The sequence below is a fragment of the Lasiosphaeria miniovina genome (assembly GCF_030549165.1).
Source record: "Lasiosphaeria miniovina strain SMH2392-1A chromosome Unknown B0T26scaffold_5, whole genome shotgun sequence".
Classification (NCBI taxonomy): Eukaryota; Fungi; Ascomycota; class Sordariomycetes; order Sordariales; family Lasiosphaeriaceae; genus Lasiosphaeria; species Lasiosphaeria miniovina.
Window position 1 is genome coordinate 4,880,906 of NW_026848224.1, and position 13,887 is coordinate 4,894,792.

The 13,887-nt window shown below is 48.2% G+C and overlaps 2 protein-coding genes across 2 annotated transcripts; one reads left to right on the forward strand and one right to left on the reverse strand.

Moving 5' to 3' along the window:
- Nucleotides 1-72: 72 nt before the first annotated feature.
- B0T26DRAFT_742364 (uncharacterized protein) lies at nt 73-614 on the reverse strand (the record flags this gene model as incomplete). The annotated part of the gene is made up of 5 exons (XM_060444100.1): nt 73-98; nt 158-199; nt 254-332; nt 401-533; nt 592-614. The coding sequence occupies 5 exons, from the start codon at nt 612-614 to the stop codon at nt 73-75; spliced, it is 303 nt and encodes a 100-aa protein (XP_060295187.1).
- A 491-nt stretch (nt 615-1,105) lies between these two features.
- On the forward strand, nt 1,106-3,073 carry B0T26DRAFT_718713 (uncharacterized protein). The gene is made up of 4 exons (XM_060442390.1): nt 1,106-1,708; nt 1,783-2,118; nt 2,177-2,569; nt 2,633-3,073. The coding sequence occupies exons 1-4, from the start codon at nt 1,466-1,468 to the stop codon at nt 2,927-2,929; spliced, it is 1,269 nt and encodes a 422-aa protein (XP_060295188.1). The 5' UTR covers nt 1,106-1,465; the 3' UTR covers nt 2,930-3,073.
- The last annotated feature ends 10,814 nt before the right edge of the window (nt 3,074-13,887 follow it).

The following is a 13,887-nucleotide window of genomic DNA, read 5'->3' on the forward strand; positions in this document are numbered from 1 at the left end:
TTGGGACTTAGTTGCATCCTCGAATTATGGCTGTTCGTTATATACAGTGCTACCCTTCTGTGCTACCTAACTTTAAAACTTCAAATCAGGTGGGGGGGCTGCAGATGGCAAGTTATTAGCAACGGAGAGTTATCAAGAGGACGCTCGTAAGGCTTACGATCGATGTTGTGGATAGGCAAATTTCTCTCATATTTTGATCCTATAGCGGTTAGATATACGCACTCTCAAGCCACATGCTCTTTGCAACACATACCTCCAGGAGCTGTCGGGTGACAATAGGGATCCGGGTGCTTCCACTTGTCAAGCAATTTTTCTGTCTCCTTCAGCAATGCCTGTATGGATGTCGTTAGTTCCCCGGGCCACGGTCCGCTTTGGCTTGTGCATTTTATGTGGCACGAACCCGTTGTTGTCTGGGGTCTGTGACGGTTCGATTCTTCTCGAATAAGGAGCGTATGTATAGAGCTTGGCCGCGCCACAAGTGCCGATGGACTGCCCAGTCGAGCGCAAGCTTTAGGGAGCGACGGTAAAGGGACCTACGGCGGTGGTTAGTCGGCTGAGCGTAGCTATCAGATTATTGCCTCGTCTACTTACAATGCAGCCTGTTTTGTCGACATCTTGAGCAAGTGGCTGAGATCGTCGCGTGTTTAGTGGTGGCAACGGAATTGACCGGTGTCTTTTGTTGAGCGTCAGCGCTGGAATCAACGACTGGACCTGACCGAAAAACTTTCTCGCAACCAGGCGCGCAGTTAGGAGTGTCAATTGAGGCCTGACGTCGAACTTCGTCGTGATGTTGAGCTCAATCGAGATTGTGGATTGACGAGCTCGCTAGTGCAGAAACCGGGCGCCTCAGGCATCGTCTAACTGGCGAGCCGGGAATATTCCGCAAGGCATGATCGGATAAACCCATGGTAGCAATTCTTTCGTTTTCCGCAGACCACCTTGGCACTCTATTGGAGCAAATGAACAGGCGACTTTAAGTGGAGTATCCCCGTACCTTGCCGCATATGGATCTAGTGAGGTACCTGAGGTTCAATGTTGCAGCTCGGTCTCCTGCGGTCTGAGGTCAAGCGGCCTTAGCCAGACAGAGCCAGCAAAACCTGCGGCTGGAAAAGCTGCCGACTGCCAAGTGCCTGCATTCCCTGGTTAAATTTTTTTGATTTTTTTTTACATCGAGTTCCCTCAAGGGCAACAACCTCTTAAATGGTTAGAGAGAGTTGGCGTCTAGTTCTTGTATTCTTCATTTGAATTTACCAATTCGCCGACTTCGCTAGTGCCTGCCTACATACCAAGGGTCGCGCATCAGTCTTTTTTCTACTCCACCCACGGCATACTCGGTGATTTTGCGCCGCGTAGCTTGGACCCAGGCTTAACAACCAACCTTCACACTTGTGCATTACCTGACTCCGTCTTCCTGCTCTTTGATTCACCCAGCCATCCCACACACACGTGGCCACCCAACGCCAATATGCTCTATCGAAGCCTCCGCATTGTAGCACGCGCTGCTCCCAAATTCTCGGCGTGCGGTTCGCACACGCCACTTCGACACCTTCCCCTGCAGTTCCAACATGTTCGAACCTATGCAGACAAGATTGTCAAGGTGCCCACGATGGCAGAGTCGATCAGCGAGGGCACGTTAAAGCAATGGAGTAAACAGATTGGCGACTTTGTTGAACAGGACGAAGAGATTGCGACAATCGAGACCGACAAGGTACGCATTCTGTCCCCGGCCAGGGGAGCGCACGCATTCTCCTCACCAGACCTGACATGATTTATTGGTTTCAGATCGACGTCGCCGTGAATGCACCTGAAGCGGGGACAATTAAAGAATTTCTGGTCAGTGAAGAGGATACTGTCACAGTTGGTCAAGATATCGTGCGAATGGAGCTCGGGGGCGCGCCTTCTGAAGGTGGAGAGAAGAAACCCAAGGAGTCTAAGCATGTCGCTGCGAAAGAGCCCGCAGCTGGGAAGGATGCGAAGCCCGAGAGTACGCCAGAGCCTGCGGCCAAACCTGAAGCCAGCAAACCTACCGCGCCACCTACCCCCGAGAAGAAGGGCGAAAAGAAAGACGACGGTTCGGCGCCGAATCTCGCCACACTCGGCAACCGAGAAGAACGACGGGTAAGTGGCACTACCTTCTGCTTTAAGGTCAAGTTCGGGCTGTTAACACGCTGTGCAGGTCAAGATGAACAGGATGCGCCTGCGCATTGCCGAGCGTCTCAAGCAGTCTCAGAACACAGCGGCGTCTTTAACAACCTTCAACGAGGTTGACATGTCCGCTCTAATGGAGTTTCGCAAGTTATACAAGGACGAGGTTCTCAAGAAGACGGGCGTCAAGCTCGGATTCATGAGTGCTTTCTCCCGCGCCTGTGTACTCGCAATGCGCGATCTTCCTGGTGTGAACGCTTCTATTGAGGGACCTAACGGCGGCGACACAATTGTCTATCGAGACTATGTGGACATAAGCGTTGCAGTTGCAACCGAGAAGGGTCTCGTGACCCCAGTCGTGCGTAACGTGGAGACTTTAGACATGATTGGGATCGAAAAAGCTATCGCAGATATGGGCAAGAAGGTATGGCTCATTCCCTAGTGTGCTCGGCTTTGATGTGTTGCATTGTTCTGACTTGGCATGTAGGCTCGGGACGGGAAACTCACGATTGAGGATATGGCTGGCGGCACGTTCACCATCAGCAACGGAGGCGTATTTGGCTCACTGATGGGAACTCCGATTATCAACCTCCCGCAGACTGCTGTTCTCGGCCTCCATGCTATCAAGGACCGCCCTGCTGTCGTGAATGGCAAGGTTGAGGTTAGGCCTATGATGTACCTTGCGCTAACATACGACCATCGGTTGCTGGACGGAAGAGAGGCTGTCCAGTTCCTGGTCAAGGTCAAGGAGTATATTGAAGATCCTAGGAAGATGCTCTTGTAAATATCTCGTTTGCTAGTATGTGTTCTGGTTTAGGTACGCCAACGGCTACTTGCTTCCGATAGAAGGTTAACTAAGTACCTCGTCAACAAGGACCTTTGTATGATATAGATTATAATAGATTTTATAAAATTCCGTTCTACGTCTCTTTAGTCTATTTAATCGCTTATATAGAACATAGAGTCAAAAGTCTTCGTCACATTCCTTACGTAAGCTTCGCTAAGTTGACTTACCTTTCTCAACACTACGAATTTTATTGCCAATTTAAACCAACCTGCATATTGCAAATCAAGCCGCATATGTATATATTTAATAGCTGTGTGACTAGAAGCTTCAGCGCATTCAAATAAGGCTATTTGCATTGTTTTTTGACAACTTGCGGTAATCTAGACATCCTCTCAAAAAGGACCAGGTATTACAAACCACTTGACTATTAGGTGTGGCGAACCTGGTTCGTACTGGACCAGCTGCAGGAGGCAGGCGCCTCAGGCAAGACTGGGGGCCCCGCTCGTCGAGAGCCAATCAGACGGTGCCCGGTGCTAAGAAGGGTCTTGGCACCAGGCAAATGGCCCGGCACGCTAGCAGTGCCCGGCGCCAGGCAGCTCCTTCCTGCCGGGCAAGTAAGAGCTGTGCTCTTACTGGCCCGACATAATTAAATAAATACGATGACCGTGTCCACGGTCTTAGATAGTTCTTGCTTGGTTCTCCAAGCAAGCAATACACATTCACTGCACTCATACACTTTGAGTGGCATTCCGATTTGACTGTATTACCCGTGCGATAGGAGCTTGCCCTTTGTTCTATCTTCATAATTACCAACCCCAGCATTCTGTGGAGCCCGTGCTCCCTTACAGACAGACGACCCTAACAGTCGAGTGGTTTGTAATATTAGGGTCGTTGTCACTGCACGGTACCGTAGGCGCTGTGGGCAGGCCTACGGATGTGTGACCATACCATAGCCTACTACAGATTGTAGCTCAGCAGCTCGCAATTCTGGCATCCTTTTGGAAAGTGTGGTACAGCGGTAGTAGGTGCTCAGCAGCTTGCAATTCTGGCATCCTTTTGGAAGGTGTGGTGCATGTTACGATCCCATGAACAAAAGGTGCAGGGGGCGGGCAACGCCCCCTGCAGATTGGCTGGAGCGGCATTTAGGGTGGGGCTCTCGGCAAGGGAAGATGCACCTAATCAGGGAGTGCTCAGTGGGGTCAGTGCCAAGACGCACTGAGCGCGACTGAGCACGACGGAGCACGACTGCGCACAGCTGAGCATGTGAGGCAGGGGCTCTGATTGGTTGTTCATAGTTCTATATAGGAGATGGCAGAACGCTCTCTCTGGGAGAACGGTTCTGCAGCTATCAATGCATCTGGTTAAGCATACATTGGTTGTGTGTTGAAAGCCTGTCTTTCGCAATCTGTGCACGATACTCCTTGCCTCCTAGCAATCTCCTACCTGCCGTCCCAGACCACACAATCCTGGGCCGGGCCTAGCTCCGTGGACTCTGTTGTCCAGATTGTAACAGTGCAGCGGCAGTAGATGCTCAGCCCCGGCGTCACAGTCGTCTGTCCCAAGTAAGCAGGGGGGCTCCACAGATTGCTGTGGTTGGTGATTATGAAGATGGAACTCAGGGCAAGCTCCTATCGCACGGGTAATATAGTCAAATCGGAATTCCACTGAAAATATATAGGTACAGTGAATGTGTACTGCTTGCTGGAGGAATCAAGCAAGAGCTATCTAGAACCGCGGTTACAGTCATCGTATATATTTATTTAAGGGAGCTGATAGGTCTAACCTTATCAGAACCTCAGTTATTGACCTAGCCTTCACTACACCCTTCAAATCGATTACCTGGAATAACTGGGACTATACCGAATCCACAGGATCTGACCACGAAGCTATAAGCTTCCAAGGCTGGCCAAATTCAACGAAAATTACTAGCAAACACACTAGTACAGGCATCTCTGACCCTCTTACAACTACAAAAGGGCTAATTGGGATATATTTACTACAAAGTTGAACACCAACGAAAAAGAAGCCGCAAAAGCAGTCCAGACTACTATACAACAGAGGGATTGGAACAGTATAGTATTACAAACCACTCGACTGTTAGGGTCGTCTGTCTGTAAGGGAGCACGGGCTCCACAGAATGCTGGGGTTGGTAATTATGAAGATAGAACAAAGGGCAAGCTCCTATCACACGGGTAATACAGTCAAAACGGAATGCTACTCAAAGTGTATGAGTGCAGTGAATGTGTATTGCTTGCATGAAGAACCAAGCAAGAACTTTCTAAGACCGTGGACACAATTGTCGTATATATCTATCTACGTAACCAATAACGGTGGTTCCGTTGTCCCGTTGTCCCGCGTCCGGGTCACCGCCCGACCGGACCTGTCCCGCGTCGCCGAGCTCCAGAGCTCGGAATCCTGGAACGCTCCTGATTGGCCCGCGCCAAAAGTGCATGCCCCATCTTTGTGCATAACCACAGGGAATCCACAGGGATTGGTGACATATAGCTGATATAACGCCACGCTATAGCCCTAGAGGCTGCATGCGTGTAATGAAGAAAAGAAAAGCTGATATACTTACTCCAGTAATCACAGAAGCTGCAAACAAGGCAATTCCAAGGCTAAGGATTACTGAAAGATCAAAGCCTTGGTTGTCTAACAACCTTACAACTCTACGGAAGAGCTTACATCATGCCCAAAAAAACTATAAAAAAGACCTTAACCAGAAACAAGCTTATATGACGGCCCGAAATACGTACTTCCATGCTATAAGGGCTGCAAAAACAACACACTGGCAAGAGTTCCTAACTAGGGCGGAGTATTACAAACCACTCGACTGTCCGGGTCGTCTGTCTGTAAGGGAGCACGGGCTCCACAGAATGCTGGGGTTGGTAATTATAAAGATAGAACAAAGGGCAAGCTCCTATCGCACGGGTAATACAGTCAAATCGGAATGCCACTCAAAGTGTATGAGTGCAGTGAATGTGTATTGCTTGCTTGAAGAACCAAACAAGAACTACCTAAGACCGGTGCCACGGTCATCGTATATATCTATCTAAGCTGGGCCAATTGGAGCGTTGCTCTGTTGCTCTCTGACAGAGCTACAGAGCGTTGCTCTGTTGCTCTCCGACAGAGCTACAGAGCAGCCAACCAAACCGTTGCTCTGTTGCTCCCCGACAGAGCTACAGAGCAGCCAACCAGACTGTTGCTCTGTACTCCACCGTGCAGAGCAAATGCCGGCCCTTCTGCTCTGTTCTCCACCGAACAGAGCAACTGTGGGTCCAAGCCCCTCCTTTAACGTGACTAGCCGAGGCGGGTCCAGCCACCCCTGCCCTGCTTCCCAACCAGTACGAACAGGGATTCGTGACACGGAGGGGAAAGAAGCGTTCAAGGCTCTTAAGGTATACGAAGGCTACGAATAATACCAAAATACCCACTATCAACTACGTAGAAAATGGCGTGAAAAAACAAGCCAACATCTTTGAAGAAAAATGCAAGGCCTTTACAACTACCTTATTTCCAGAGCCCGTCACCCAGCCTACCGCCCAGCCTGTTACCTAGCCTAGGCAGAACCCGAAATGGGAATGGCCAGAACTAGAGGCTATAGAGGTAGAAAGAGCAATATTCAGCTCAAATCCTACTAAAGCACCCGGTCCAGATAGGTTGAAATTCGAGATACTACAACAGGCCCAGAAAGCCATACCAACGTTATTCAACCAAATATACAAAGCTCTCTTCAACTGTGGAACCCATCCAGACTCCTAGAAACAAGTCGTTAGAATTATACTACCTAAACCTGAAAAGGGAGACTATGCTATACCAAAGGCCTATAGGGTAATAACTTTAATACCAAAGGAACCCCATTACTATGAAACTATTACCTTAATAAGGCCACGCGCCTAACGATCTACTTAGCTCTTGCTTTCTCTATTTCCTACTAATACACTAGGGAGATAGACTGCCAGTCTTTGACTGACCACGCCATAGCTCTAGAGTCTGCATGCGTGTAATGAAGAAGAAAAAAAAGGCCACGCGCCTAACGAAGTACTTAGCTCTTGCTTTCTCTATTTCCTACTAGTATACTAAATAGATAGACCGCCAGCGTATAACTGGCCACGCCATCGCCCTAGAGGCTGTATGCGTGTAATGAAGAAAAAATATAACTTTACTTCACTGTTCGAGTAAAACCCAAGAAAAGATCTTTTGTTTTCTTCATTACACGCATGCAGCCTCTACGGCTATGGCGTGGCTAGTCAAAGACTGGTGGTCTATTTACCTAGTGTACTACTAGGAAATAGAGAAAGCAAGAGCTAAGTACATCGTTAGGCGCGTAGCCTTATTAACATGATGGTTTCATAGCAATGGGGTTCTTTTGGCCAGACTTAAACTGTACCACCCTCGGGCCTGAATAATAGAGAAAGTGTAGTTTTATCCCAATAGGACCAACTAAATGAGTAAAGAAATTTATAAATAAGAATGAAGGAAATAGATCAATCTTTGCTGACTTCTTCTAGCCATTTCATTGTACAAATCCCCGTACTACTAAGGAAGTCAGTCTCCTAGGACCTTGTAAGAGAAGGCAGGTACGCCTGATCAAGGTGGTCACGATGGAGGGAATAAGAGGGCGAGCAATGACTGGCATTGGTAAAAGACTTCAACCTGGCCCTCGCAAAGGAAGGTGGGCGAGGGCCACTATTTATATACATAGTTGGGTGGCTCAATCTGGCGGGTGCCTGGGTCGGGTGTTTGGGGCCAGCTGGTGGCGCCTGGGCCGGGCCGGGCGTTTGGGGTGCTCTTTCCTTACAGACCTTTTTTCCCTCGGTGGTGTAGAAAAGTATTTGGAGTGTGAGAGGGTAGTTTTTCAAGGCTTTTGTCAAGGCCTTCCGCTCTATAGTGTACTTTTGTACTGTAGTAGTAGGTGTGTAGGTGTTTGGTCCTCCAGACAACTGGGGCACTCGCGACTTTCCACTTTTCCAATCTTCGCTAGATAACTAACTAGGAAGCCTATACCGGTCTTCAACTGGATATCAGCTGACTGGTTTGGTTGAGCTAGTAGTGGTAATGTAGGCTTGAAGCTGTAATTGATTAAGTCCCGGGCTACGCTTCTATAGTGTGTGCCTAAGCCTTTGGATTTTTGTCCTATTGCTTCCCTATCCTCTTGGCTTAGCCAGTCGGTTTTCCAGGCTTTTTTTCAATAAGGTCTTAGCTTGTTTTCGTAAGTAGGCTAGTGATACATATGCTTCTTTTGTTGTTTTTTCCAAGCCGGCCTTGGCTAGTTGGTCTACTATCTCGTTACCAACGATTCCAACGTGACTAGGGCACCAGTGGACTTCGACTTTGTGGCCTTTTGGACTAGTAACCTGACTAGCCTTTGGGCCCTTTTTGCATGGAATACCCTCTGTGGTGTAGAATAGTATTTGGAGTGTGAGAGGGTAGTTTTCGGGGCTTTTATCAAGGCTTTCCGCTCTATAGTGTACTTTTTGCACAGTAGTAGTAGGTGTGTGAGTGTTTGGTCCTCCAGACACACAGGGCACTCACTACTTTCCACTTTTCCAATCTTCGCTAGATAACTAGCTAGGAAGCCAATCTCGGTCTTCAACTGGATAAAAGTGGACTGGTTTGGTCGAGGTAGTAATGGTATTGTGGGCTTGAAGTTGTAGAAGATTAAGTCCTAGGCTACCCTTCTACAGTGTATGCCTAAGCCTTTAGATTTTTGTCCTGTTGCATCCCTATCATCTTGGCTCAACCAGTCGGTTTTCTAGGCTTGTAAGGAAACCACCCTCGTAGCCACCATGGCCACGCAGCAGAACCCACCGAGGTGCATCCCTTCAGGGATCCGTAACACCACGCAGCCAACTACGCAGCCAGCCCGACCCGTTAGAAAACCCAGATTAGGGGTAATACAATGCCATTACTATGAAACTATTACGTTAATAAGACTACGCGCCTAACGATGTACTCAGCTTTTCCTTTTTCTATTTCCTACTAGTAAACAAGGTAGATAGCCCGCCAGTCTTTGACAGGCCACGCCATAGCCCTAGAGGCTGCATGCGTGTAATGAAGAAAAAAAGAAAAAGAAAAGCCTTGTAAGAGAAGGCAGGTACGTCTGATCAAGGTGGTCACAATAGGAGCAACAAACAGGGCGAGCAATGACTGGTATTGGCGTAAGACTTCAACCTGGCCTGAGCTAAAGAGGTGTGCGAAGGCCATGGTCTATATATACGTGAAGGGGGTTACGAGTCATCCTTGCGTGGCCAGGGTGGTAGTGGCGATAGTGCGTGGCCCTGTTAGCGGTGGCGATAGTGGCGATGGTGGCGATGGTGGCGAGGGTGGCGAGGGTGGCGGAACAATCTCAGCGAATCAGGAGTGTCCCACGCCTCTGGCGCGGGACATGGGACCGGGCCTGGTTGACAGCCAATAAGAGGTGTCCCGTTTCCCGTTCGCGGGACACGGGGGCCGGGACCCTGCGACCATTTTTATTGGTTCCACAGATCGATATATACGATGACTGTACCCACGGTCTTAGATAGTTCTTGCTTGGTTCTGCAAGCAAGCAATACACATTCACTGCACTCATACAATTTGAGTGGCATTCCAATTTGACTGTATTACCGTGCGATAGGAGCTTGCCCTTTGTTCTATCTTCATAATTACCAACTTCAGCAACCTGTGGAGCCCGTGCTCCCTACAGACAGATGTCCCAAACAGTCGAGTGGTTTGTAATACGTGGCCAGCTGTGTGGCTAGCTGCGTCGTTGGCTGCGTGGCTGGCTGCGTGGCTGACTGCGTGGGTAGCTACGTGGCTGGCTGCGTGGGTAGCTGCGTAGGTGGTTGTGTGGCTTGCTTTGTGGCTTGCTTTGTGGCTGGTTGTGTAGGTGGCTGTGTAGATGGTTGCGTAGGTAGCTGCGTAGGTGGCTGGCTGGCTAGCTAAGTAGCTAGTTGAGTAGCTTCCTTAGTAGCTTGATTAGTAGCTTGCTTCTTAAGGTTTCACGCCTGCTTAGTCATATATTCTTCATATAGTAGTATAAGACCTTTATGCCTCACTATCAACTACGTAGAAAAGGGCATGAAGAAACAAGCCAACACCTTTGAAGAAAAATTCAAGGCCTTTACAGCCTGTCTCCCAGCCCATTACCCAGCCTAGGCAGAACCCGAAATGGGAATGGCCAGAATTAGAAGCTACAGAGGTGGAAAGAGCAATATTCAGCTCAAACCCTACTAAAGCATCGGGCCCAGATAGGTTGAATTTCGAGCTATTACAACAGGCCTACAAAGCTATACCGACAGTATTCAACCAAATCTACAAAGCTCTCTTCAACTGTGGAACCCATCCAGACTCTTCGAAACAAGGCGTTGGAATTATAATACTGAAACCTAAAAATAGAGACTATACTATACCAAAGGCCTATATGGTAATAACTTTACTTTGCTGTTTGAGTAAAACCCTAGAAAAGATTTACGCAACAAGACTGAGCTACCTAGCCAACAATGGCTCCAACTTGCTGAACCCCACACAGTTAGGTGGCCGGAAACAAAGGTCTGCAATAGACACGGTGTTACTACTACTACATCACATACAACAACAGAAACAAAGGAAAAACTTGACCATAAGCACAACGATTTTCCTAGATGCGAAGGGAGCGTTCGACCACGTATCCAAACCACAGCTGATAACTGTACTTAAGAACGGTGATCTACCAGAAAGCTTAGTCAGCTGGGTAGACTCGTTTTGCAGTGGCCGGAAAATCCAACTTACCTTTGAAGGCCATGTACAACCAAGCACGCAGTTAATACTGGAATCCCACAAGGCTCACCAATATCACCAATGCTATTCCTGCTATACGTCGAAGCTATCGTAGCTCAACAGGGCCTACAACTATCGTATATCGACGACTTCAGGATATCGGTATCGTCAACGTCAGCAGCCAAGAACTGTAGACAACTAGAAGGAATTGTACAACAACTATTCCAATCAGCTAAAAAAAGGCCATCGTATTTGACGAAGCCAAAACAAAGCTTATACACTTCCACAACAAGAGAAAACCTATGACGGACTCAATAATTGTTGGCTCTGTAGTGGTTCAACCAGTAGAAGTGTGACGGCCCGCCTTACGCAGTAAGGATGTCAATGGTTGAAGGCAACAACGAATGTGGATTTAAAGCTAAGGAAAAGAAAGGAATCTATCGCCGGGTCCGCGCAGGGCGCGGAGAAATAGGTAGTGGTGCTCAGTGCGCACAGGCCACACCCTAAGCACAATGCAGCCAATAGAATCAATCCTGTCACATGAGCCCTGTGGCGACCGTGACAAGAAGTAGTCCGCTGGCTAGGAGTATTTCTAGACAGGAAACTAGACTTCAAAACTCACGTAGAAAAGAAGATTGAGGCGGCTACCGCCGTCTACTATGGCCCACAAAGACTCGGTACAACACAAAAGGGACTGTCGTTCAGGGCACTAAGGCAACTATACGTAGCCTGTATCACGTCAGTAGCCGACTACGGCGTCCAACTATGGTGGAAAGGCTATGAAGAGAGCTAAGGCCACTACCACCATCAGCAGCTAGTTCAAAAATACCAACGGCTACAGAACCTAGCGGTAAAACAGATGCTGGGAGCGTTCAGAAACTCTCCCTACAAGGCCTTAGAAGTGGAAGCAGCTATGCTACCGCCACAAATTGGATTCGAAAATGCTTGTAACAAGTATAGCCTACGAATACTACTATTTCGAGAAAGTCACCCTGTAAAACAAGCCCTCTACAGAAAAGTAAGGGATAAGCTACAAGAAGGGGATGATTATAGCATACTCCCAAGCATACAACCCACCACACAGTTATTCAGACTCGTCACAAGGCTGAATAAACTAGTCACAATAAGCTGGAATATTGAGAAACCCTTAGCGCACTGGGTGAAGCCGTGGGAGCAGAAGATCCAAGCAAAAAATCACTATCAATGAGGATGGGAAAAAACAAGCTAAAAAGACCAGCTAGAACTACTACAGGGCCTCAAACTGACTATGGTGCCTACTGCGAAGGCCACTATAGTAGTATTCTACACAGACGGGTTACAAGGCTTCATAAAGGGCGGAATCACTAGCTCAGCCAGCCTATGCCAACTGAGCGCGAACTTAGCACCTATAGTGGCCAGAGCGTGGAACCTGGGCTCAACCATCGAGGTGGCAGACGCAGAGGTCATCGGGATTATCAAAGCCCTAGAAGAAGCCCAAGGAATTACCACTACTACGTCCACTACGTTTACCACTACGTCTACCACCTTCTATATCTTCGTGGTCAAGCGGCAATCCAGAGGTTAGAAGGCTACACATACCATGCAAAAAGGGCCCAAAGGCTAGTCAGGTTACTAGTCTCAAAAGGCCACAAAGTCGAAGTCCACTGGTGCCCTAGCCACGCTGGAATCGTTGGTAACGAGATAGTAGTCCAATTAGTTAAGGCCGGCTTGGAAAAAAACAACTGTGATGAACCACGCCCATTCTGGGTTAGTCATAGCTCTGAAAGTGGGGCCGGCCAATAGGGATGACGAGACAGGCATGCGGGGCAGGGACCCGCATTTGCTCTGTGCGGTGGGGTACGGAGCAACCCCTTTGTTCTATCTTCATAATTACCAACCCCAGCATTCTGTGGAGCCCGTGCTCCCTTACAGACAGACGATCCTAACAGTCGAGTGGTTTGTAATAACAAAAAAAGAAGCATATTCCTTAGTAGTACTAGGATTTCCACAATGAAATGGCTAGAAGAAGTCAGTAAAGATTGATCTATTTCCTTTATTCTTATCCATATATTTCCTTACCCTGTTGGTTGGTCCTATTGGTATAACACTAGACTTTCCTTATTATTCAGACCCGAGCGTGGAATAGTACAAGTCTGGCCAAGGAACCCTATTACTATGAAACTAGTACGTTAATAAGGTCATGCGCCTAACGATGAACTTAGCTCTTGCTTTCTCTATTTCCTACTAGTACACTATGTAGATATACCGCCAGTCTTTGACTAGCCACGCCATAGCCCTAGAGGCTGCATGCTTGTAATGAAGAAAAAAAAGAGTAATTTACCACTTTTACCACAACGTAACCGGCCCTTACCTTTTCACTGCAACCGACCTTCTACAACCACGAAAAAACATTGTCGGCGCCACATTCAATTGATTCACCGGCATAGCTTCGTTTCGTCGTCATTTATATCGTCGCGCAGTACCAACTAGCAATGGAAATGGCCTCTATTGAGGATTTAAGCGACTTGAGCAACTTCGGCGATTTCAGCGATGCGCCCGATGAAAGTGCCCCCCCCGGCGCTGCCACCACTCTTGAACCCGCCTGCCGGCCACAAGCTTCTTGACACCAAATATGATAGCCTCAATGACCTTGTCGACGATTTGAATGAATTGTCCGCTTCTATGCGCTTCAATGTAGTGAAAACCCGACCTTCGAATTACATTAAGGGCTTCGGCGCGACTAGGGTGGATTTTGGTTGCCAACGTGGAAGAGTTCAGCATTCCAAGGCAACTAGGAACAAAACCACCACTGACCATAGAGGCTGCGGTTGGCAGGGCGTAGCCAAAGCCCTCATTTCTGACGAGAGAAAATGGACCTATGAGCTTCATTCCAAGCATACACAGCGTACAGGTCATCACCCGGGCAACCTGGACTTCGACATTTTGAAGCCCAAAGTTATCTTCGGTCCCGAGCATAAATCATTCATCGCCGCATACATTGACCGCCCAGCTGTCCTCAACAGAGAAATTGCCAAAGACTTGCGCAGGGCCTTCCATGACCTGATTTTTACAAGCGATCAGCCACGAAAATGCCGTTTTCGTCTTCGAAAGTTTGCCAACAAAGGATACACGCCATTCCAAACCACGATAAATTTGCTTGACGATGCTGGCATACACTACAAAGTTCACTGGTCTACCAACAACCCTAATAAACCACGAGGGCTTTTTTGGGTCCC